Raw genomic sequence first — 26,899 nt, 5'->3', positions numbered from 1 at the left:
TATGATCACTCACGTAGTATAGGCAAGACCAGGCCACTCTGGTCGAGCACCCAGATCACAGGAGCCTGGCAATGTGGTTGGAAGATTACAGCAGCGAGTAGCTGGCATACGGAAAAGCCTTATTCATATTTACACCAAAGTGTGAATGATAAAATAACTGGGTTTTTTCCATGCTATATAATTCCCAACAAAATACAAGCTCTTGTAAGGGAGGACCACAGATCTGATTAACATCTACAATAACGGGACAATTCATCGAGTACGAACAGGCAAGTGGTAAATGCTCCTTTGACCATTTAAACTGGTTTAAATAGTTTAACTTACCCATGAATCCTCCTTTTGCAATACTTATATATTCCTTGTTTTTCTATAAAAGAAAAATAAATAAAAGCAAAAAAAGAAGAATGAGCAACAATGAGATGTATACAAAAAGCAACATAAAATATTAGTATAGTACAGTCACGTGTCATTATTTTAAATAAACCTGCAAGAAAGCCACTGTTGTTTCAACACAATGAAATAACCAGATTTGTTAAGTTTACATTTTATATTATGGTGCTAAAATGAACAAAATAGCAAAAGACGACTGTACCTCAAATAGCATCTAACTACAAATCAATATAAAAAAAGTACAAAATAAAACTTTAGCTGTTGATTTTATAAATGAGTGAAAGTGTCACAATCATCCGTAATACTTGAACCATTTTCTTTTTTGGACAAACCGGGAGGCAGGAATTTGTGCAGATTACTCTGATGAGCCAGAAAACTCCCATGCTTACCATTCAGGCTAGCCAGAGGATCCAGCTAATAAAATTATTTTGGCATAGGGCTGACTACAATGATACTTTAATGTAGAAAGATAGACAGTAGGTGTCATTTACTCATTTATGAACAGCAAAGTATGCTGAAATGCACTGCCTTCTACATTTGCGCTGATGCTTTTATCAGTCTGCCAAGCGCTTTTCAAGTTGCATGCTCAGTGCCTGGTTCTACAGAACACCATGGAATAAAGGAACGTGACGATCTTTGCGGGTTCGCTGAAAGGGAAATTTAACCTCTTTCCTATTCACATATTTAACCTTAGACACACAGAGAATGCCTCCAAATGGCATCCAGTCACATGGTTGTCAGTTACCACGTCAACATTCACAATGCCAACACCAGAATGTCAACATTGTTCAACATGTTCACAGGCCCCATATCGACACCCTCAGAATATGTTCACAATGTCGATATCTGAAATGTCACCATGTGAAACGCTGACAATCTCAGAATGCAGACAGTTAGGGTTAGGCTGTGGGGAGAAATATTCTTCAGTTAATACTTATGTATGGCTTAGATCATAAGAATGAGGGAAAAATCGGGCCTGCCCTTCTTACACGTGGCACTACTACTGTATATTCCAAAGTTTTATACAGGAGGCAAAACACACCTCTATACCGGAAGGTGTAATACACCTTGCATTAGCAGTATAGGACATGGTCGCGGACAAACAGTGTGATATGCAAAACAGATACTATCCCCATAATTCTCTTGGATGTTGTTTATATAATTTTGCATTGAATGATCAAATCTCATTTTACATGCAGGTGCACAAGTAAGCACAGTCATGTAGCTAATATGCCATCAACAAGGGACTACATTCTATCTGGATTCGTATTAAGCGTCATTAACGAAGTAAAATGAATGACATATAGTGACAGAGACTTGCTCCCAGCTTTACCTCATTAGGACCCAGATGCAGAGGCACCCAACAGGTTAAATAAGACTATGGTTATGCTGAACATTTATAGGACTCTCTGGGTGTGATTAATTGTTTTAGCCATGGTTATTTCTTTTGGGTGCCCGACTGAGCAATTCAATTGTTGCTCCGTTAGAGCGTGAATAGCCGCAGCTGCACAAATTTCTGCTCGCAGCCTCCCAGGGTGGTGAGCAGAGATGTGCGGATAAGTCGGCTGTTTTGGTTCCCAAACGGGAGTCTGGGTGCCCAAAGCAGGAGTTTACATGGAGTTAGCTGCTATAAACCTCATACTTTTGGGTGTGAATATGTGGCACTGGCACCTGAACAAAGCAACAATTGAATAGGTCCATCAGGCACCCAAAAAAACATTTGAATTGTGTGTCTGCGAGATCGGTTTCCCAGTTGCTAGATGTTTTTCCCCAGGTGTAACCACCCGACCCCGGGCACCTCACACAAGTTCGGAGATGCTGGCTCTACCTTATACAAGTAAGGCATTGCTTCACATGAATACAGTGCTGCATAGGGCTGCTGTGTCTGTGATAAATAAACTTTCCTAAAGATCCTGAGTCTACGTGCTATGTGTGCGATGACGATAAGAAACACAGGGTGTGGTACAAAATATTCACATTCAGAATGTTGACATGTCAAATGTCGACATAACGTTCTCAGCCGCTTGTAGAACTAACAGCAGCCTAACCCTAGCACCAGGGCCGTAGCTAGGGTAGTGCGGCCGGTGCCATCGCACAGGGCACCACAGGTCAGAGGGTGCTGTTTGGGCCTGTCAAATTTCTGTTTATTATCATTCTCACTTGTAGTTTCCGCTTATTTCATCCACAGCATCTCCTGGCTGCCCCTATCTCTTCCCTGGCCCTTCCCCATGAGGCCATTCCCCTTTTTGGGGTGTATTATGTCCCTTTGAAAAATGAGGGGGCGCTAATGCTCTTTCTGGCACAGGGCACCAAAAAGTCTAGTTACGACTCTGCCTAGCACTAACATGGACTGTAGACATTATGTCAACATCATAACTGCATACCAAAACATATATAGAGATATACGATACATCATTAAGCCACAATTTTAATGAGTAGGAGTCTCACTTTGCATTTATTTATCAAGCTAACATCGACTTTATACTATGCTGTAAACTGGTATAAAATGAATATTGAAGTTTATAACCCAATCCAAGCACTTCTCTATCTAATCTATGAATACATGAATTTTTAGGTCAATGAGGTTTATTTACTCCATCACTTTTGGATACATAATCCAGACACACATACCGCATATACTCACTGACTGGTTACCACACTAACATGATTTATATTGAGGACGTTATTTTAATTTATAATGAATATTGATTTATGAGCACTGTTACTTTTCTCTGTTGAATAAGACTTTGATCTTTTCTGAGGGATAGGAATTACACCAATTATCAATCGTACACCGGATCGTGCAGTGAGTACGGCGCAATTTATCGTTCCAAGGCTAGGTCGCACCATTGTATGGTGTGTACCTAGCTTCACAGCATGACGATAACAGGGGCTGCGTCCTTAAATGCAACTTCACTGGCTCTAGCAGCGTGACTTTGCCAGATATCCTGCGTAACCTGAGGATTCCTCAGATGTAGGATGGTCATGCAGTTGACACGATGGCTGAGTCTTTGGACACCGTAGCGGATCAAAGAAGCAGGCAGTGAGTGGCTTTTCTTAACGCATATTTTAGCACAGCGGCGTGCTATAGAATCCATCTCAGCGTCAGGCCCTATGTGTGGATAGTTTATCTCCATGCTCGCACCAATCACTGTGTACCAATGATTACAATATAACAAGTTCTCCTATAAGCAGTTACGTCGTAAGTCTGTTAAACCAATATTGAAAGCATCTGTAGGTTTTGGGTAACATTAGCGCATGTTGTAGTCTGCTCATGTCAAATAAAAAGTTTGTACCTGTAAGAAATGAGCTAGGACCATATTCATATACATATCTTCCTCTTCTCTGCCACTCCCCATGAAGCACAGATGTTCTCCGCTGGCTACCGAGCCAGACTCAATGGACTGTTTCTGAGCTTCCAGCAGAGACTTCACTGACAGGGCAAATTCTCCAGGGTTCTGCAGCATCTGTACAATAATAGGTGTCACATTATATTGTGCACTAGGCATAACTGAGACACCACACAAGCTACTATGTCTGCTTCACTATAAGTAATATAAAGAATCCACCCCCCCCCCGCACAAAACTGCAACGAAGAATTAAAACATTGTAATATTAAAAAGGGCAGGTGGTGATCAGGTCTTCACATACCAGGTCAGAGTCCAAGTGAAACGCAGTAGACAGGTGACCAGAATTATACTGTTCAGCTGGCCGGCAATCCACTACGAAGAACCGTACCCCGTCCTAGAGGATCAAAGGAACACAAGTGATCATCAGCTATCAGGGTGGCAAATTGGGAGACCCAGAGCCCAGCTGTACTGCCATGGCAGGCAGACAGTCGCATATAGTCTAAATACACTTGTTCTATGAGTATATAACAATATTTATGTAAATGAAGAGGCGGGTGAATGAAGGTTTTCTGTTACAATTAGAAGAAACTGAGATATTTAGAGTTAAAGATAATTTATCCAATAAAATCTGACATAGCACTTTTAGCCTAAAAATATATTAGTAAACAGACTACCAATATTTAAAATAACATTGTTACCATCATCCCTAGCTCATAACATCTTCATCCATTAAAATAAATAAATAGTTACATATCACCTTCATTAAGTCGCCTCTTCATTTACACACACTGTACATATATATATATATATACACACACACACAAATACATATACTTGTCATTTACAAGCAAACGTAGCAATGATTTAATATCTAATGTTATGTTTGCAAATTATTTTAACCCCAAACCTACAAGTACGAAATTTGCTGCATTATAATCTGGGGGGAGAGGGAGAGAGGATGTTCTCGTCTCTGGGTCATTAGTCAGATGAATACGGACAACATGATTCACTTTCATGGGATACTTGGAGGGACTGTGGCTTTTTATTGAGAGGAACAAATAAAATGGCATACAAATAACAACACAAAAGATCACTATATGTAACATTTCCCCAAACATTTGTATAGGAAGTGTTATTTATCATATAGGTTAATTAATACATGAAGTGTACTTTATATTTATTTGATTTATGCCTTTTTCCATTTATCCTACATGTTCATTACCAGTCACCCAGTAGAAATAATAGAGGGTGTTGGGTTCGGGGGCTTGAGGTTCTCACAGACCTTAAGGGCAGGGTCAACGCTACATGCAGCCCTATTTCCATGGAGGTATTTCCCTTCTCTGTCACAACTTAGCAATGCTGCCCACGGTACGCACTATGGTTTCTCTCTTACAAAGACCAGAACAGGATCAGACATCTCCCCACAGTCATGTCAGCTGGCACCACTACAATAGCAGCACTTACTAACCCCGTGCTGCTGATTTGCTTGTAGAATTTCTGATACAGAAACGGCTAAACAAAGAGCCTGACTGAGATCGGTGTCGTCCTTGAGAGCAATCAAACTGCTGCCAAACAGGCTCTGGTGATCCTGCAAGGGAAAACCAATCGGGTAAGTGATTCCTATTCATATGGACTATTATACATACATATTTATTGTTAAGCTGGAGTAGTAAAATGAGTATGAAACATCTCCATTATCTGCGATTTAAACTAAAAATTACCTTTAAACACCAAATGTATTTAGCAAGTTGTAAAATAAATGAAAAAATAGATTTTCATTATGCAGATGATAGGCCTGATTTGGGCGCAAGTACAAAAAAACCAGGTGCATCTTGGGATTTTCTGCAGACTGCAACTGAGCATGTGTCACACAATACGTGCGCAGTGGCATCTCAAACAGACGAAGCCTTTCGTGAAAAAGGCATTTATGAGCTGCGACCATGCGGACACATGGAACAGCTGTGACTTGTGGGAGGGACAAGGGTGTGTAGCCAAACTTCCACACTTGCTTGGGGCGTTAGGACACAGATGGGACATGTTTCAGACAGACGGATACTCGCATAGACGTGTTGATACTCAGAATCAGGCCCAAAATGTCCCTACGGGTACTCGCCTTGCGGAAAGAAGCTGGCGTCTTGCTGTAGTAGTGGTGAGCTAAAGTGAATAAATCTTCAATGTCGCCAACCTCTAGATTTGTGGGTGGACTTCCCAGGAATCCTAAAACAAAGCAAACGTATTAGGCAATGGTAACGCAGCCCTGTCCTGTCAGCTCCAACAATATCATCAAAACAAAGACTTTCAGTTGAAAGACACTGAAACATGATTATTCTTTAAATACCATTTCTGCTCGTTTAAGGTACAGTGCCATTACTTGTAATATATAGACTGATAGTAGAATTAGAAAAGAAAATTATACCAAGTGATGTAGGATTTAAATAAAAGTAAAAAAATAACCAAAATTAAGTCAAATATAAAACAAACACATTTCTTAATCAAATTGCTAACAATACACATACCGATAACTAGGGTGATTGACTATTTTAGATATATGATCAGATCTCTGTATTAAATGTATTCCTGATTATCAGTTCACAAATTTAACGTTATGTTAAAGAGAACACATACAAGATTAATTACTCACCTGCTGTTGACAGTTTCAGGTAATCTTATTTACTATGCAACATAAACAGTGCACTCATTGTAACAGCAACCAACCAAAGAGCTTAATCGGATGCAGTCATAAATAAAGCTGGCCACACACTAGACCAACTTACATCCAACCAGCCAACTAGTTGATTGGTTGGAATGAAAATCTGGTAAGGTATGAAAGCAAATGACAATCAGCAATTTGCTCCCAAACGCCGGAAAATGGACAAAAACTGTTGTTTGATCTAAACAATTTGTTCAAACATTTAACAAACTTGTCTGACGACCATTTTCATCTGTTTTCTGGCATTTAGGAGCAAATTGCTGATCATCATTTACTCCCATTCCTTACCAGATTTTCACCCCAACCAATTAACTAGTTGGATGGTTGGATGAAAGTTGGTCTAGTGTGTGGCCAGCTTAAGAGGTTAAATCCAACTCCTCAACCACACGCCTTCTAGGTTCTCACTCAGAATATACACTGACTTCTCTAAAGTATTCACACTAAGGGGCATATTCAATTAGACGCGAAAAGTCCCGTACTTTTCACATGCCGGACTTTTCGCCGACATCGCAGTTTTTCCATGTGAAAAAATTTAGAGCGTGTCCCCGCATTCAATTAGAAATCGGCGAAAACGGCACCAGCGAAACGCAAACAGGCGAAAAGTGCTGTCAGATTTGGGGAAATCAGCCTGACATCCCCCAAAAGATGCACTAACATTGGGGAGCATGGTAGATGCCCCCGAATAGCCCAATATGGGGTACTTAAATGCTCTCATTAGCTGCTAAATAGCATCTTTGCACAAGTGGTGAAGAATAGCATTTAGCAGTTTTTTTTGTGAAAATAACTAGTCCCAGCAAATTTGGGGTACATGAAAATGGGCGCAAGCATGGTTAAAAATCGCAAAAGTGAGGTTTTAAATAACGCACCTTCAATAAAAAAAAACAAACACCTCCCCCATACTTGCAGACCCCCCAAAGTCTATTTCACTAGTTTTTAAGTTTGTACCCCAACTTTGTACTTTTTTTCGCCCCATTTTTTAAAGTACATTTTTGGGGTGTTCTTTTAATTTTTTTAATGATTTTTTTTTTAACGCAGTTTACTTTTGGGGACCTGTCCTTAGGGTACAGGGTGGTTTCCTCACCTTTGCAGCCCAGAACCGCAATTCTGCCAGGTACATTACACTGCGTTTTCGCACCGGCGAAAAGTCGCAACAATTGAATACGTTTCTGCTGGCGAAATGACATCACCGGCGAAACTTTATCGCAGAAAATGGCTTTTCGCCCTTTTGAATAAGGCCCTAGAAGGGAATTCAATTAGCCCCGTTAAGTTAAAGGGTGCTAATTGAACGCCAGACCCTATTCAATTATCTTATCCACGATTTTTTTTTTTATTTTGGTCTCCCCAGTCCCAAAAAGAAATCTACATTAACCCTGCAGTTGTTGGGTGAAAACAGATAGATAATGCACAAATCCGTGTACTTTACATGGATTAAGGGGTCTACGTACAAAGCCTTAGAGAGAGATAAAGTGGATGGAGATAAAAGTACCAACCAATCAGCACCTGTCATTTTTCAAACACAGCCTGTAAAGTGACAGTTTGGAGCTGACTGGTTGGTACTTTATCTCAGTAGTCTTTATCTCTCTCCAAGGCATAGTACATAGACACCTCAGTGTGTTAATGCCCCATAACCAGTGTTAACGCCTGATTACACAGCTATCTGGTGAGTTTGGAAGGCTAACTGAATAGCCCTGGGTGTTAAAGCCTGAGGTTACCTCCGATTATTACCCGCGGGTGACTGAATTAACATAGTATAAAAATAGAGTAGCACTTAGAGCAGACGCGGGCAATTGTGACTGGCCCGCTGCCTCCCACCACACCTCATAATACGCAGGATGGCCATCAAGCAGTACGAACACCCAGCAGGGGTAATGGGATGGAGTGAGCTCCTGAACACACAGAAATTCTCAGTGCTACAAGTGCTCGTGGTTCCCCCCATTACAGGGACATAAAGCAGTTGTACGAGAAGTTTTCTGTGACTGTCTCCCCTAATTCTTACCACAGCAATGACCAACACACATATTATTGCTTAGATATGTGGAGGGGTGTGCCGGCATAAAGGGGCATGTGGAGGGATATAGTGCCATGTAACTGGGTGTGATGGCATAAAAGGGCAGGTGAATAGCATTTTGTGTTTGGCCCCAGACCATTTACTAAAACTAGTTAAAAAGGGGCCCCCTACCTGATACAACTGCCCACCCCTGACTTCAAGGGATTTAACACAAATAATTACATAGACATCACTCATAAAGTAAGACATAACGCATTGTTTCCTAATCACATTCACAGCAAAGGCCAATATCATGCTGCTTGTTAATAATATAATAAGGTAAACTCACCACGACTCCCACCCACCCCCAAGGAATGAAAGCGTATTTTGGATTATAGGCCTGCAGACAGATCTCCCAGCCATTCGGAGATGTACGGATCTAATCTCTACCTCCACTTGCAGAAGGAGTGTATCTGTGCAGCAACTGGGCGTTTGCATGTAGTACACGTGTGCTGAGAGCATGTGGATGGCAATCTGGGCTATACAGAGGTGAGCATACGCAGAGGTCCATCTAATTAAAGGTTAGTTATGGTGCGAATGTGACCCTATAGTGCCGACAGCTACTTTCACAAGCGCATGGCTGCCGCCATCTCTAAATACAGGCAGATACTCGCATCTATTTCTAAGCACCGCAATGTGGCCGAAATGTGCATTGGTCAAATTCAGCCAGAAAGTTCACCAGAAATCTATGTGTCAATGGTGCAGATAGACAGTAGGTAGAAGGAATTCTATGTAGATGCATAAAACTGTTTGTTGGTAAGTACATTTTAATAGAAGAAGCCACAGAAATCCATAGCTACGCTCACCTAAAGCTCCTCCCTTGACCCCCCACTTCTGACATGTGATCACAGAACATGCAGTATTAGTAAGATATAAGGCATTCACAGCTGCCAACTTATGCAAAACCGCTGCTTACATTTACTGGAGATCCTGGCCATAGACCCCTGACCTACTGAAACGCGTTGGGGCTACCTGACCTCTTCCTCTGTCTCTATTTGCGGTGAATGAACACCAAAGCATGGTCTCAATGGTAAAGACCTTTCCCAAACAAATACAAGTGTAAACATGATAACACTGGGCTGACAGCAACAATAATTCTGATCTAGAACTGATAAAATACTTCAGAATGCCAAACAGGCAGTGATGTGTCACACTGTGATCTTGTGTAACCAATTAAGCAAACTAAGAGAATTGTACATTTTAAATATGGGTAATGAGCATATTTAGTCCAACAATAATTATGAATAGAGGATGTATTTTTCCTAAAATCATAGACCGATTCCCCATGAAATAAAAATACACAATATAAGCAACATAAGCAGTGATTATATATTCAGATCATATTCATGGGACCAGATATCAAAGATTTGAATAGGATTTACATAAAAATAATCTAACATTAATATCTCCTCGATGTATAATAATGATATAATAATGATTTGCAAATGATTATACATTTTTACTTTTTCTGCTATTCTTAAGCAGTCTGCTAGTGACCTTTAGGGTTCATCTGTGTTGGTTTGAGAAGATAGGGGTATAGGGAAGTATCAAAGCTTCTGAAGAGTGGACAAGTACGCCACAACAGCCAATCAGCTTCTAGCATTTATCAAGTGTATGTTATAAAACGATAGGTAGAAGCTAATTGGTTGCTATGGGCAATTTGTTTATACCTTGTTTTTAACAAAAAGTGCTTGTAATGTACAAATTGGCGTGGAAAAACAATAAAAACAAAGAGAACTTGCAATTTATCCTTGCTTATAAAATGCTATTTCAAAGCATCCCTGTATTACAGTGTGCTATGTACTTAATGAGAGTCTCCATTATATTGTAATGAGCATTAATGCTTGCCACACCATAACGTTACCAATGGAGAGAAACCAACAGATGTCAAAAAAAGGTTACATACTATTCGCTAACTTTAAGACAGGGGTGGGGAACCTTTTTTCTGCAAAGAGCCATTTTGATATATATAACATTATTCGTGGGCCCAGTCCAGGCCACGCCCCCTCCATGTGACTTCACATGAGGGTGTGGCCACAATCGACGGTGATTACAGCAATGCCCGAAGCACCCTGGAGGATGCTCCAGGGAGCTGTAAGGGCAGCAGTGTGACCATCTGAAGTGTTCTAAGGATGCTCCAGGCGTCACTGCTGCATAGATTCCGGCTGCTGGGTGCAATTCTAGGCACTTGGCTAGCCAGATGAGGCTAGCAGAAAAAAAGCTCCAAGGGCCAGACCAAATGATTCTGAGGGCCTTATACAGCCCCCGGGCCTAAGGTTCCCCATCCCTGCTTTAAGATTACCAGTGTTATGCTAGGTACATACTTGTCGATATATCGGTCGTTTGATCGACGAATGATATACTGCTTTTGCATCAGCGGGTGTGTAAATCCGTTATGTCGGTGACCGATGTCGTTCACGGACATATCAGGTCAGCCCTGCAGCACAACCGATGCAGATATATATCTGAAAGATATATTGGTGCATCAGCAGAAAAATGCATTAAAAGGGATGTGTGTTGAAAAACTGATTTTAACACCTGTGTAAAACATCTTCAGTTGCAGAAACTGAATGCAAGTTATCAAATTATCAATGGGAGGATGTTTGATGGAACATCTCCCTGAAGTTGACATCACATTACATTTTCTTATTTAAATAAAAAGACTCTAGACAGGCGAACACGGACATATTATACAACATTCTTATGTTTGTGCCTTTAGCCAAAGAAGCTTCTACAAGTTTTAATAATTAAATGATCTTAAAAAGGTCCAGACCCATAATGGTGTAATTTCACAATACTGGACTGCAAACACTGTAGTCACAAGAACAGGGCGATGCCTTACTACAATCCCGAGATCAAAGGGACACTACAGAACAGCTGTCACCTACTTATAAGTTCTTCTTTACTCTCCATTTCTTCTGACAAAATGACATCTCTAAAAATTCAACATTCTTATGTTTGTGCCTTTAGCCAAAGAAGCTTCTACAAGTTTTAATAATTAAATGATCTTAAAAAGGTCCAGACCCATAATGGTGTAATTTCACAATACTGGACTGCAAACACTGTAGTCACAAGAACAGGGCGATGCCTTACTACAATCCCGAGATCAAAGGGACACTACAGAACAGCTGTCACCTACTTATAAGTTCTTCTTTACTCTCCATTTCTTCTGACAAAATGACATCTCTAAAAAGACAGAGATAAAAGCCATTAGTGACAAGCAAAGTATCTCTATATAGAGAGCTTCTGCAGACTGATCACCCCCGTATACTCACTTCACATTGACGAGCATGATCAGCATTAAGAAGTATATGAAGAACGGATCTGCCTGCTGTAAATAACACTCCCAAATTGCTTGAGTGACATCAACTGTGCAATGATAAGCAAACAGGCTTCCAAACTGCAAACCACAAAGCAGTGACAAAGAGATTGTTGGTCACAGATCAGGAGTGAGGTTCCGATGCATGTTCTGTAGCAGGTTATAGTCACAATTCCACACCAAAATATTCAGTAGTCAGCTCAATCTATCACTGCACCCATAACAGCAGTTATTATGGATTGAAGTTTTATTCCAGAGTGTAAAACTGTATCCTTTGTAACACTTCCAGAGAGCAAGAGACAGCATTCTCCCGGGCAGACTTGAATTGTTCTGTAATAAGTAGGACTGATGCTAAAGGATGTGTGCTGCTTTGATTAGCCGACACAATCCAGGAGTGATAATGACTGGACCTGTAGGAGGAGGGGCAGACACAGGTCTCTGTTTACAGCCTACTGCAAACTGGTTCCCCCAATGTCGGACCTCTACGGGGCAGGTAGTGGTGGTGAAAGACAGCAGAGCGGTGGTGTAGGGTTGAGACACTTTTTTACCCAAAAAAAGATATATATATGTCTTAAAGGTGCGTACACACTTGCCGTTTTTTTAAACGACTGAACGATAATGATATCGTTATCATTCACTATATCAGCCAGTGTGTACGCTAAATCGATGAACGATAACGACAAATGACCAACGATGCACGCTCCCGCAGGTTGTTGGTCATAGTCGTTCATCGCCCAAATATGCAGGCCAACCTGACGATATTGTCTGGTTGTCGCATGTTCGGGGATGAGGGAGGGTGCCCGGCACTGAACGATATCGTTCAGCATGTGGGACAATGTCTTTTAATGACACTGAGCACACCCCTGCCGGGGACACACTAGACGATGTCACTCATGGAGCGAATAGTCTAGTGTGTATGCAACTTATATAAAAGATATATGGCCAAATACTTATGTAAAAGTTTCAGCAGCTTATCAGCACTGAAGATAATTGAGACAAAGTTCAGATCACGGTGGGGGATCATTTCTGCACACATTTCCGGTCAGTATTCACGCGAGGAACATTGCAGATAAGCAGCTACATCACAAATGACAGTACAGCACCAGACATTTCTGTGTGTCAAGATCTTTAACATATAAACATGTTATCATTTGCTCAATTTTATAATGCAGTTTTGGTTTTAGTTTTAATTGTCCTTTTCTTACACTTTGGGATATTGCTGGGCATAACAGACACACACAAACACGGGGACAGCTGCTACGAGGGGGGGGGTCCTGCGATTGCGGAAAGTCTCCTCATTCCTATAGGCATAGTCATGCTATCATGCAGCCTGTGCAGTCAATGTACTAAGCCTTGAAGAGAGATATAGTGGATGGAAATAAAGTACCAACGAATCAGCTCCTGTCACTTTACAGGCTGTGAGCTGTATTCAATTTGAGCGGACCTGCGATGCTTTTCCGTCTCCAGGACTTTTTGCCTACATCGCGTGTTTTGTAGGCGGAAATGTATCGCGCGCGCGCCTGCATTTCCCCATATTCAATTTGAAAGTACACGAAAACGGAACCCGGCGAAACTTAAACAAGCGGAAAAGTACTGTCAGATTTGAGGAAATCAGCCTGACACCCCCCCAAAAGATGCTCTGACATGGGGGTTAGCTATGGTACCCCCCAATTTGGCTTGCTGCAGGTATTTGGTGTTTTTAAACGGGCTCAATAGCTGCTAAATAGCATTATTCTATAAGTGGTGAAGAATAGTATTCAGGAGTTATTTTTGCAGAAAATAACTTATCCCAGCATATTTGGGGTACTTGAAAATGGGGTTCAGCATATTTTAAAGTTGCTAAAGTTAAGTTTAAAAAATCGTGAAAAATCCACCTGCCACAAGCCCCTGCAATGAAAAAAACACCTGGGACATACTTGGGGACCACCCCCAGAGTCAAGTTCGCTAGTTTTTAACTTTGTCCCCCAACATTTTTTTTTTCGCCCCCAAATTCTAAGTGATTTTTGGGGGTGTCTTGAAGTGTTTTTTTTTTTAAGTTTTGACGCAGTTTACCTTTGGGGGACTGTCTGAAGGCTGCAGGGGGGTTCCCGCAACGTTGCACCCCAAAACCCCAATTCTGCCCTTTTTTTCCGCCTGCTATTCATAGGCGAAACTTTTCCGCCTATTACATTGCATTGATTTCCGCCTAGGCGGAAAGTCTTCCAAATTGAATACAGCGATACTTTTCCGCCTGGCGATATTACGTCATCGGTGAAACTTTTCCGCGGATTCTGGCTTTTCGCCTCAAATTGAATACGGGCCTGTGTTTGAAAAATGACAGTTAGGAGCTGATTGGTTTTTACTTTTATCTCCATCCACTTTATCTTTCTCCAAGGCTTAGTACATAGATGCCTGTGTATCTGCCAGAGCTAGCGGCAAGAATGGAGCCGAGCGGCACGGGTACAAAAGGCCTCCCAGGGCACATGCCAAATATCTAAATACCTTAGACTCATTTAGGGACTGGGTTTTACTTAGGATACTTTACCCAAAACTGAATTTTTTGTTTTGGAAGAGATCATTCTTGTAATCCATTCATATTGTTTACAACCCAGCAAAGACAGCCGAACAAACATCTCTGACCCGTTAGCAATATAATATACATAGAGAGTTTACAAAGTTATAGTTACCCAATTAAGTGCATAAAGGTCAGGAGTGATTTTCTTAGTGTCTAGGAAAGAACACAGCTCTGGTTCATGGTACTGGATGAGCAGCCGGAATAAATGAAACGGTTTTCCTTTCTTGTAACAATCCCTAAACCAAAAAATATTTTTTTCAATATATTAACATTAAGTGCAGTAACTTTCTGAATTTTCAGTCAGGAATACATTCACAGTGCAACACTACAGGTAACAGGGTGCATAAATGACAATGGGGAGATGTATCAAGCCTTCTAAAGCGTGGAGAAGTTGCTTATAGTAACCAATCAGCTTTGAGGTAGCATTTACCAATTACACTCTACATAATGACAGGTAGAAGCTGATTGGTTTCTATGGGCAACTACTTCACTGATCCACTTCTCCACTCTTTTCAGTGCTTGATCTCTTCCATTGTGAGCTAAGGAAGAGCAGCGTTCACTGCCCAACACTAAATCTGCCAAAATGTTAGAGGTTGGTTACAGTACAGTATTGCAATATGTTATGTACTATATAGAACTGGAATAGTTTTTTTACACAAAAGTTTATAAATCTTTAAAATAGTGAGAAAAAGCATAGACATTCTAGAGTGAGATCGTTGTGATCAATGGTAACTTTTTACCAGGAAAAGAAAGCCATATACAATTATACCTGCACCTTATTTGATTAGAACTACATCTTACAGCAATGACATTGATCAGGTACAGGAAAGCAGCAGCTGTCAGCCCATTGGGTAACTACAACACTGTCCTATACACAGTTCGACAACGGTAAGTAAAGAATCACAAGCATAGGAGATTAGTACGTCATTTAGAAAAATATATAAAGAACAATCATACCCATACCTGGGGATATACTTATTCATGATTGCATAGAAGCAGTTATACAAGTCACTGCGTGGCAGGTTTAGGGCAACCAGCGGTTTCAGGAGGTGTATCCAGCTGATATTTTCAACATACTTGACATTGCGGGATTTACAATAAAAAGTAACGACAGATTCAATATCCTGAAGAAGTACAGTTTTTCTCTCTTCCGGCACTATAAGTTGGTCTGGAAATAAGATAAGATACAGTAGTACTAGTAGTTACATTAGCTTATATGACATCCATTCCAATGTAATGGAAAAAAGGCATCGATAAGACAGCAGGGCTGAATACGTGTCCCACAAGCAGTGGTCCTAGGCTTGTGGGGTTTGCTCATTCCTAAAAGGGGTTCTTTATTTCTCACTATATAAATTTCTTTAGAACTTGTCTCTAATATTAGTGACCAGTCACACATGCCTGAGATTTAGTACTAGTCATCCTGCTCTGATTCACAGTGGTCAGATCACTGAGAGCATCACTAGGGTCGCTGATCGCAGATTCCAGACTACCCGGAATCTGTGCGTGTGCAGGACCAGTTGTGAGCATGTGCAGATCGGGTACTGCGTGATCGCATGAAGGCCCCCATATGCCTCTGCCTATTTGACAGGCAGAGGCATTTACCGGGCGGTGTGGGGACGGTGTGCGTTCCTAGAAACTGTGGCGTGTCGCCCCCATTTTCCGGGAGTGCCAAGACCAGGGTCTGCATCCACAGACCCAGATTTCTGTCCTTGCATGCCGGCCAGCCTGCACAAACTATGGTCGCGATGGTGATTCCAGGCTGCGACCTCAGTTGCAGTGCTGGGATAGCAGATGCAGCAAAAGGTGTCAGACACCTTCTGCTGCTTTTGCATTTTAGCAAGGACGGAATTGCAAAGCTGCTTGAGTGAGGCTTTGCAATTCTGTCCTCTGCGGAATCACCCCCTGTAAGTGCAGTCAGACGATCGCGGCACAGAGCGTCACTAGGGTTTGCGACTGCAGTCGGCCGAGGCTGATAATAGTCATCTGACTGGTGATCCAATTTATTCCGAAAAGATCATTATTGGGCATTGCAGTAATTTAGCATCCACGCACAGGGCAATACCAGCCATGTAATATGTCAGTGTGGCCTGTGATATCTTATAGCCTTATGACAGAACTTGCAGGTAGCTACCGTCTTATAACGAGCTACAGGTATCAATAGAGACAAACTGAAATCTATGTGAACTGCTATAAGCACAACAATATATAGCGAAGACCTGCCATTAACACAGCTTGCTGCCTAGGATCCCAAAAGGTAACCGCTGCAAGTTACAAATATTCAAATAAAGTGCTCTCTAAAGGGGGTGGGGTAGAATAATCCTTTTTAAAAAGATGATTACAGCTGAAATGGTTATAGAATAAACCCAACACATTTATAAATGATATTTTTTGATTGGTTAACAATAAACGCCCACCCCTTTAATCAGTCCAGTAGAGTGGTTTTCAATTCCAGTCTACAGGGCATGTTTTCTGTATTTCTTAATCATGCACACAGTTTCATCTATTTTGTCAGGAAATTACTCACAGGCAGAAATCCAGAAAACATGACCTGTTGGGGGTATTTGAGGACTGGAGCTGAAAACCCCTATAGTAGACCAAAGTATTGTTTTTGGAATGAATGATTTTAAAAGAACAACCAACAGGAGCTATCATTACTTGTAATGCAATGCCTCTGCCAGGTTTCATGTTGAGGTGCGGGACATCTTTGGCGAGATCATTTGTGTAAGTGCCCCCTAACACAAATAACTGAGCGCCCCCATTGTAGCATATACAGCAGGCTGGGCACGGAAGAACATGGCTTTGTAGCACCATTTAGATGCAGTCCAGTAACACTACAGTAAGAGTCCCACACAATTTTGTGCACGTCAAATTAAGATTTATTCTTGCTGAGTCTTTATCCACAACATATAGACATAATTAGCAGTAGCATATTTACTGTCACAACACAAAAGAAACATACTAGTCTGGATCTGGACTTCTATTAGTTAAACATTTGTATTTTAAATCAACTGGTAAATGCAGTCAGCGTTCACTCATCACTTGTGCTCTTACCTATAAGGGTTTGGCAATCCCTGTGAATCAATGGCTGCTCTGGAAGGTCTAGTAACCCATCCCATGATGCTAAACCGTCTCCTTTTCCTGACACGTTCAGTGCAATCTGTAAGCACATTATAAATATTGTTAAATGCTGATCACAAGTCAGCTACTGATAGAATAAACATTCAGCAGATTTTAAAAAGAGAATCTCAAGCGCCGGTAGAAATACCAGTGTTCCATGTGGGAGATGTAGCAAGCTTTCTAAAAGAGCAGAGACGTTTCTCATTGCAACCAGTTTCTACCTATTATTTTATAGAATGTACTTGATAAATGCTAGCTAGAAAGTGATTGGTTTGCTGATACATCTTCGCCATATCTGTGTTATCGGCAAGTAAAAACATCTACATGCTCATTTATCAGTATTATTTAGCCATTGCATGTGTCTAAAGTACAATAGAAGGAATGTCTTCACAACATAGGCTGCTGGCAATGATAACAAAATAAAAACAGAGAAATTACATAATGCAGTAATTAGTTTAACTCCATCGTCTTGCCAATGTATTCTTTCTAGATCATTTTGAGATCCACTCCTGTAATGCTGGGTACACACTTCACAGATATATCTTCAGATGATAGTTCTTCGTACACACTGAACAACCATAATCTGTGTTGTGTGTAGGAGGAGGCGGGTCCCGCTGGCCAGGGGGCGGGTATGGGGCGTGTCCGCCCCCCCTCCCCGCAGCTTGCGCTGTATGTGTACGAGTGGTCTGCAGACCGCCTGTACACACTTGCCGATGGACAGATATGTCTGCAGATGTATCTGTCCATCGACTGTGCAGCACAGCCAAACCGATATGTCTGTGAATGACGTCATTCACAGACATATCACTGGTACACACTGGCCGACGGGCAGCAGATATATTGGCCGATCAATTGATCGGCCAATATATCTGTCAGTGTGTACCCAGCTTTAGCCAGACAAAAGAAAAATAAAGTACTAGATGTATTTGTATGCAAGTGCATCTTTCTCAGCTGGTTTCATTTGCTCGATCCAATTAATTGCGAAGGGGGCAAATTGCCATGTCAACGATATTGAAAAGCCGGCACCAGCACTGTCATTTGCGCCCCCCTCACGCAACCCGATTTCCCACTCCAGATTTGTACATTTGTAAAGCAGCCAAACAAAAATATGTGAGTATGGAAGCACCAACCTAATTGGATGAAGCCCAATGACTGCTGTTGCAGCATAGAATACCCTTACCTTCCATACTTTTGCCCTGAGACCGGAAGGGACAGGCCGCCCTTGAATAATATTTCTTACGGTCTCCAGGTCACAGCCTCCCGCTTCCAGAGCCTCTGCCAGATCTGTCTCCCTATTAATAAATAAATTCAGAGTTACACATTAAGTGGTTAGGATTCATCCAAATAAAATAAGATTTCGTTCAGGTAATTGGAATGTTACAAAACTATCAGTCATTAAGATAGAAAAGTGATAAAAGTTCATTTTTAATTATGGATTGCCAAATGCTGGCACCACTTACTCACCTATGGGGGCGATTCAATATGAATAGACGCCCGACGGAGCAATTAAATTCTTGCTGCGTTCGGACACCTAAAAAGTGTGTGCGTGTGTGGGGGATGACACACTTTTCTTTTCGCAGCAGACTGAGTTCCGAGAAGAAATGTGTTCAAAGTGCATTTTTTTTTGGTGCCCTATTGGCGTTTTGGACGCCATGACCACTTCTTTCGATGGGTTTAGCCGCTTTGCACAGCTAATCCAGATGCTTGCAGCCATGATAAATACTAATGAGCACTCAAGTGAATTGCCTCGTTGGACGCCTATTCGTATAGACAGCCAGAAGGGGGCGAGAAACATTTGAATTGCCCCCTATATGTCTTTGGGGCGAATCAATTGGTTTTCCTTCCCGCCCGATCTTCTGTCTAAAGTGACGGGAGATTGGGGTTATTTTGGGGCGCCCATGCCTTTTCGCGCATGTCGCACCCAAATAGACTGGGTTTAGCTATGTAAAGCAGCTAAACCTGTGTAAAGCCTTGGTTTAGCGTGCCCAAACTGCAGTTTAGGCGCCCAAAACCAGGACTTTTCACAGATTTCTGCTTTCCACCTCAAGAGGGTGCGATAAGAGATCTATGCGCCCGTGGGATTCAAGCCCAAACAGAGCAACAATTGAATCTCTTCATGGGGCACACAGTGTTGCGGGCGAAAACAATTGTACTCAAGAATAAGTCTCATTCGCTTAATGCATAAAAAAATATACACAATTTTGTAATGATCATGTATTGCCAAACTGTGATCCTTTTACCAATTCAATTAGAAGCAAGGGGAAGTAGCTCCCGAGATGAGTGCCCGGAGCTATTCAATTGCCCGCATTGTAATCCCACCAATAACAGATTTCTGCTCGCACCTAGGGAGGGCAATCCTGGGATTTTTATCTAAAATTGGCGGGATTTGATCCCGGAATTGGAGCTTCAAATCCCAGGATTTCTGGACTAGTGATCGCATGAGCTGTTTACATTTTTTATGCAGAGCAGAACTGAGCACGCCAGCTGTGCTCAGCGAGACATGGCTTCAGAGGTCATACTGCGCAGCCGCACACCAGCCCGGCCCATCAGATGCGCATACCCGCCCCATTGACCAACTCAATCCCGGGATTGAAAAAACAACCCAGAGTTGGCTTCCATACTCGTATCCTCCTGAGATGTGAGCAGAAATCCGCACTAACTGGTTCCTCTGGGATAGTAGGGGTGTAGCCGCATATAGCAACAGCGTTATATCTGACACTTAAGTCGAAAGATGATGTTTACCGCGACTAATACACGGGGTCTGTGCGCAGTAAAAATCGTTAAACTGAATTTTCCACGATTTAAGTGAGTGTACAATTGAATAACTATGGGCACACGTCCCGGGAGCTATATCCTATCGCTTGTAATTGAATTCTGCCCACTGGGACTAACATTATATCATGACACAAAGGGTACAAATGTGCAGTAGCCCATACCAACCAAACAGATGTGGCTTTCATGAATTTATCAAAGTCGGTTCAGCATTTAAATACAGCTTGAACACATTCAATAAAACACAATATATAGCTTAACAGTCCCACAATTATTATAAATCTTTCTCCATACAAGTATTGTCATAGGAACATGCACAGTATTATGGATAAAAGACAAACACAGCACAGATTCTTTACATAAGCTTAAAGACTCATCTTTCACGCAGGCCACTCTAGGCCTCTGCTGCTCACCCCCCCTCCTCCAAAACCAATGTGACGTGGCAAGCAGCATTGATTTTTATAGTACTCATAGATGCAGGGAGAGGGACACATTAGTGAAACCTTTTACTTTAAATAGGAAGTCACTATTTCAAAACCTAACACTGGAAGATTAGGGCAATCTTTAGAATACAAGAACATCTGTCCGTGTACAGGTGTGCTCAACGACACTGGTTTTTCCGCAAAACAGTTTCATAGGAGCTTCACAGCATTACCCTGTGCTGCTGGGGGACCCTACACCTTCCATTATATAACTCTCAATCTGTGGTTTCCAGCTACCTCCATTCCTCTCATCATGTCACTGCTTCTGTCACATGCAGCCCTGTCCTCACTAATACATCACTTTTTTCCTAATATACTCTGGGATGCTGGGGGACCCCGGGCCCAATTCAGATATGCACTTAAACCCAATGGTTTGTGTACATATCCGATGTTTGGAAGACTGCGCATGCGCAGGACCCGTACTTTGCAAGTGCAGAACGGGCCCTGCGTTGCACCTTTAGCCGCTGCAGACGTGTGAGGGGGGGGGGGGGAGGGGGGGAAGAGACTAGGGCCTGTGTCATAGAACAGACTTCCTGGACCCAGCCGAGAGCTCCCGAAAGCCTGGCTGAGTAAAGCGCCATCGATCCTAAGCAGCGTTTACGGACGCTGCACTGGGATCGCAGATGCATGCTGGAGGTGTCTATTTCCTACAGACACCTCCTGCTATATTTGTATTTTAATTGGAAGGTATTACATACACAACCACTTCCTTGCGGCTGTGCAATACCGTAGACACTGCACAATATCAACAACAAATCTTTCAGATCTATTGCATCTGCCGTGCAGCGTAGCCCATGCAATATATCCATACTGTACGTCGTTGATTGATGAACTGGGTGTATACACATAAAGATGGTCACTATGACAGATCGTTGATCGCTACTACACACGATATGTCGTCTAGTGTGTACCTAATATATAGTTTCAATCAAAGCTGCCCAGTATTTAAGCGCTACATATATAAAACAGCCATATGTAACTTGCATTTACATTCCTTACAGTGCAACATGGTTTGTCTAGAACCTATTGTGTAGCTGGAAGTACTCCTAACTCTAAATACTTTATGTGGACCACTGGGAATGGATTTATGGGATGTCATCTATTAATGGGAATGAAGGTTCACTGCCAGCAGACTGCTAAGAGAGACAGCGCCAAATAATTGTTTGTAGCTCACAGGAAGTGAGAAAGGATGGAGAGGATTAGGTTTGGCATAATGACTGTTCACCAAAATACAGAAATACAACCTAGACATTCAGAAGACATTGTTATTCTATCATTACGCTGTGATTTCAAATAAATGTATTTATCTTTCATATACTAAAAGCACTCCCTTTCTGCTTATATCTCAGTAATCATATTTGTATGGTGAAAACTGCATATATACCAATACTACCAACTAGCTATCATGTTGCCATGTACATACATAATATATGCAGCACAGGCAATTACAGAAAGAAGAAAGTAGATGCTTAGCAAATGATTTACGAGAGGCTGACAGATAAAACAACATTTGAAGTTTATAAATATATAATGATCTGACGTGGAAATTCCTCTAGTAAAAGTACATTTAAAAAGACAGGTAAACCAATTATTCTACGGTAATGTACACCAAACCATGAAGATAAAATGTTTATACATGACACAATCAGTCCATCACTTCGGTAAAGGCTGCAGTCTAAGGAGGAAAGAAGTTTTGTTACATTATATAAACCTGGGCACCTCAAAACGCCTGGGTGACAATCTCACAGTCTCCTGGGTAACAAAGTGGATTAATGGATTTACATTGAGTGGCGAGGCCAGCGGTATCACAGCAAGTATAAAGGATGTGCTATGATATGTCATTGGAGTACTTTTTACCAGACCAGGACACCTTTATTCAGTGTCCAAATGTTTGTAATGGGTCATGGTAAGAGAACCAGGTGTATCAGTTTGATTTTTTTTTTTTTACAATCCCTCGTGTCCAGGTACCATACATCTCCCATTAAATGAAATATTCTGGAGTTCACTGATCACAAGTTTCTAACTCAGATTTGAACTAGTTTTACATGAGGATGACAGGTCAACTATACAACTTATAATTAAAGCACCATCCTGCGCCACCAGGACACTAAACCTTATAATTCTCAGGGGAATTTCAATTCTAAAATCAGAGATATGCTCCCGAGTGACCCCTACAAACCTCATCAGCTGAGCCAGACTAGGAGCTCAGACAGGAATAACTTGGTGACTCCAATCCACATAATAACCTTATGTGTTTGTGTATAAAAGCAGGGACAGAATCTGGAGTCACATCCGATGTATGTATGTATGTATGTATGTATGTATGTATGTATGTATATAAAAAAAACAGCATTTCATTGTACGTCAAAACTGAAACCTCTCTATTAGCATTTGTGGAGTGCTATGAGAATTTTGGCAATGTATAATTAAATATGTATAGATGTCACATGCTTTATCACGCTATTCTCTCTCACTACTCATGGCTTCTAATAAACTGATAGGCTACACTTTCATGTTGGTTCAACAGACAAAATGGCCGCCTCCCCTGTGCCTGGTAGCATGGTGCACTGTAAATATTTTTTGCTGGAAAACTTTATATTCTCATTCTGTCTGCATATGGCATTTAAGGCCACTACACACTAGACTATATCGTGAGCGATTTGGCCGATTTCGATACATCGGAATGACAAATAGTTCATATCATCCAATGTGTACACTTGATCACGATGCGCACTCCTGCCGGTCGTTGGTCATATCTTTAGATCTTCCCTACAAGCAGGAAGATCTGTCAATCTCGTTAACGATTCACGGCATACAGTCAGGTCCATAAACATTGGGACATTGACAGAATTTTCATATTTTGTCCTCTATTCACCACCATAATGATTTTGAAATGAAACAAACAAGATGTGATTTAACTGCAGACTTTCAGATTTAATTTGAGGGTAATTACATCCAAATCAGGTGAACGGTGTAGGAATTACAACAGTTTCTATATGTGCCTCCCACTTTTTAAGGGGCCAAAAGTAATGGGACAAACTAAACAATCCTAAATCTAACTTTCACTTTTTAATACTTTGTTGCCAATCCTTTGTATGCAATTACAGCCTGAAGTCTGGAACGCATAGACATCACCAGACGCTGGGTTTCATCCCTGGTGATGCTCTGCCAGGCCTCTACTGCAAATGTCTTCAGTTCCTGCTTGTTCTTGGGGCATTTTTCCTTCAGTTTTGTCTTCATCAAGTGAAAAGTGTGCTCAATCGGATTCAGGTCAGGGGATTGACTTGGCCATTGCATAACATTCCACTTTTTAGCCTTAAAAAACTCTTTGGTTGCTTTTGCAGTATGCTTCGGCTCATTGTCCATCTGCATTGTGAAGCGCCGTCCAATGAGTTCTGAAGCATTTGACTGAATATGAGCATATAATATTGCCCGAAACACTTCAGAATTCATTCTGCTGCTTTTGTCAGCAGTCACATCATCAATAAATACAAGGGAACTAGTTCCATTGGCAGCCATACATGCCCATGCCACGACACTACCACCACCATGCTACACTGATGAGGTGGTATGTTTTGGATCATGAGCAGTTCCTTTCCTTCTCTTCTCTTCCCATCACTCTGGTACAAGTTGATCTTTGTCTCATCTGTCCATAGGATGTTGTTCCAGAACTGTAATGGCTTTTTTAGATGTTGTTTGGCAAACTCTAATCTGGTCTTCCTGTTTTTGTAGCTCACAATGGTTTGCATCTTGTGGTGAACCCTCTATATTCACTCTTGTGAAGTCTTCTCTTGATTGTTGACTTTGACACATATACATCTACCTCCTGGAGAGTGTTCTTGATTTGGCCAACTGTTGTGAAGGGGTTTTTCTTCACCAGGGAAATAATTCTTCTGTCAACCACCACAGTTATTTTCCGTGGTCTTCCGGGTCTTTTGGTGTTGCTGAGCTCTCCGATGCGTTCTTTCTTTTTAAGAATGTTCCAAACAGTTGATTTGGCCACACCTAATGTTTTTGCTATCTCTCTGATGGGTTTGTTTTGATTTTTCATCCTAATTATGACTTGCTTCACTGATAGTGACAGCTCTTTGTATCTCATATTGAGAGATGACAGCAACTGATTCCAAATGCAAATGTCACACCTAGAATCACCTCTGGACCTTTTACCTGCTTAATTGATAATGAAATAACGAGGGAATAGCCCACACCTGTCCATGAAATAGCTTTTGAGTTGATAGTCCCATTACTTTTGGCCCCTTAAAAAGTGGGAGGCATATATTGAAACTGTTATAATTCCTACACCGTTCACCCGATTTAGATGTAATTACCCTCAAATTAAATCTGAAAGTCTGCAGTTAAAGCACATCTTGTTTGTTTCATTTCAAAGCCATTGTGGTGGTGAATAGAGGCCAAAATCTGAAAATTCTGTCAATGTCCCAATATTTATGGACCTGACTGTATATTGCAGTGTGTACGCACTACCGAACGACATGTCATTCCAACCCGAACGATGAGGACGGCACTTGACAGGCATTTCCCTAATGACGATAAGATGCATGCACGGATCAGCGAGATCCGTGCATGCATCCGTGTTAAAAAAAAAAATGCTTGTCAAATTTAAAAAAAAAAAAAGTGGGGTTTCCCCCCCTAAAAGCACAACCGTCCCCGTACTTTTCATAAGCCAGTGCTGGTTGTGAAAATACAGGGGACAAAAGATGTAGGGATCCCCTGTATTTTCCATAACCAGCACCAAACACTTTCTAGCGGGGGTGTAATGCCACAGCCAGGGGAACCTTTTCACCGGGTCCCACGGCCAAGAATTAGGCATGATCGCTAAGCCCGAGAGCCGGGAGTCCCTGGGGAGATGAGGACCCCCCCAATAAAGGGGTCCCTCTCTCCATGGCACCCCAGGCATGGGCTGATAGCCCGGGGCTATCCCAGGCACCTCTGGGTGGTGGATGCCAGGTTGATTGTGTATAGTGTTGTGTAAAAATAGATGTAATAACATTGTCTTTTACAGTAGAACTACAGGTCCCAGCAAGCCTCCCGCACATGTTGGTACTTAGAAAACCACAAGTATCAGTATGCGGGGCATTAAGGGCCTGCAGTTACCTGTAGTTCAGCTGCAAAAGAAATGTTAAAATAAAGACAACAGTCACACACCGTTATAGCATAAGTTTATCCCCTAATGATAAATTACCGCAAAAAAAAAAATTATTAAGTTGCGTACTTTGGCAAAAAAAAACGACTGCGCAAATCTTGTCCGAAAAAAAACCCGTTGAAAACGACAGAAAGCAATTTCTTTCCAGGAAATTACTGTTCCAAGTAAATTTACACGTTAAAATGGGTGCAAGTATATTTTCGTGTCGTAAAAACACAATTTTAAAACCGTTAAAAAACCACCTGCTGCGACCGTGTGTGGTGTTTAAATCACTTGACGCATCCATACTGCCCCCTGAAAAATCAGACCCAATACGTGAAAAGTACTTTCAACTATTTTTTTTTTTTTGGACAAAATTTGCACAGTTGTTTATCGCCAAAGTACGCAAGTTCCGAAAAAAAAATTGCAGTAATTTATCAATGGGGGGGGGGGGGTGTCTAAGGATTCTGAAAGATATTCCCACATTTTAGCCAAAAATAGGGATTTAGCATTTTTTTTTTTCTCCGTTTGGGATGGAGAAAACTTTTCTCCAGTTTTTGTCTCCATATTCGCCTGTTTGCTGTTTTCACTGTTTTTTGGGGCGAAAATTTCGCCTTTTGTTCCCCCCTGAAAAACGTCAGTTTTCGCCTATGGCAAAAAAAAGGTCAGTTTTCGCCACTAATTGAATACGGCACTAAGGAGAGATTTCCTTTATATCTCCACAACAGCGGGGTTAAAGGATGTGAAAGATAAAAATAGGACTAAAATCTCGACTTCTTGCTTCACACAATAACTTCCTTTTATGAAAATAATAATTCCATGTCATCTCCATGTCATTTCCGCAACAGAAGACATCTCAATTTCCTTTTGTTTAGTGAATGAACTACAATACGTTAAAAAAAATAAAACCCATAGCCCCAGGACGTGTGTGATGCACAATTCAATAGACATGTACACACCTGTTTGTTGGAGTATTGCTAGGCTTTAGTCATCAGAGAGGCTGTTTGACTGACAACAA

The 26,899-nt window shown here is 41.5% G+C and overlaps 1 protein-coding gene across 3 annotated transcripts in view; it reads right to left on the bottom strand.

Moving 5' to 3' along the window:
* The window catches only part of TBC1D23 (TBC1 domain family member 23), a 54,715-nt gene that overhangs the window by 23,710 nt on the left and 4,106 nt on the right, over positions 1–26,899 (bottom strand). For all 3 annotated transcript variants that reach the window (XM_088481064.1, XM_088481066.1, XM_088481065.1), the window contains exons 2-12: positions 18,668–18,779; positions 17,422–17,527; positions 15,334–15,538; positions 14,483–14,606; positions 11,773–11,897; positions 11,637–11,683; positions 5,854–5,957; positions 5,209–5,328; positions 4,042–4,134; positions 3,687–3,857; positions 325–367 (exon numbers count right to left, since the gene is read on the bottom strand). In XM_088481064.1, the coding sequence (XP_088337190.1) occupies positions 325–367; positions 3,687–3,857; positions 4,042–4,134; positions 5,209–5,328; positions 5,854–5,957; positions 11,637–11,683; positions 11,773–11,897; positions 14,483–14,606; positions 15,334–15,538; positions 17,422–17,527; positions 18,668–18,779 (1,250 nt within the window). The remainder of the gene's footprint in view (positions 1–324; positions 368–3,686; positions 3,858–4,041; positions 4,135–5,208; positions 5,329–5,853; positions 5,958–11,636; positions 11,684–11,772; positions 11,898–14,482; positions 14,607–15,333; positions 15,539–17,421; positions 17,528–18,667; positions 18,780–26,899) is intronic.

Source organism: Taudactylus pleione, unplaced genomic scaffold (genome assembly GCF_031769625.1).
Source record: "Taudactylus pleione unplaced genomic scaffold, aTauple2 ptg000262l, whole genome shotgun sequence".
NCBI classification, from domain to species: Eukaryota; Metazoa; Chordata; class Amphibia; order Anura; family Myobatrachidae; genus Taudactylus; species Taudactylus pleione.
This window is presented reverse-complemented; position numbering and strand designations above follow the sequence as displayed.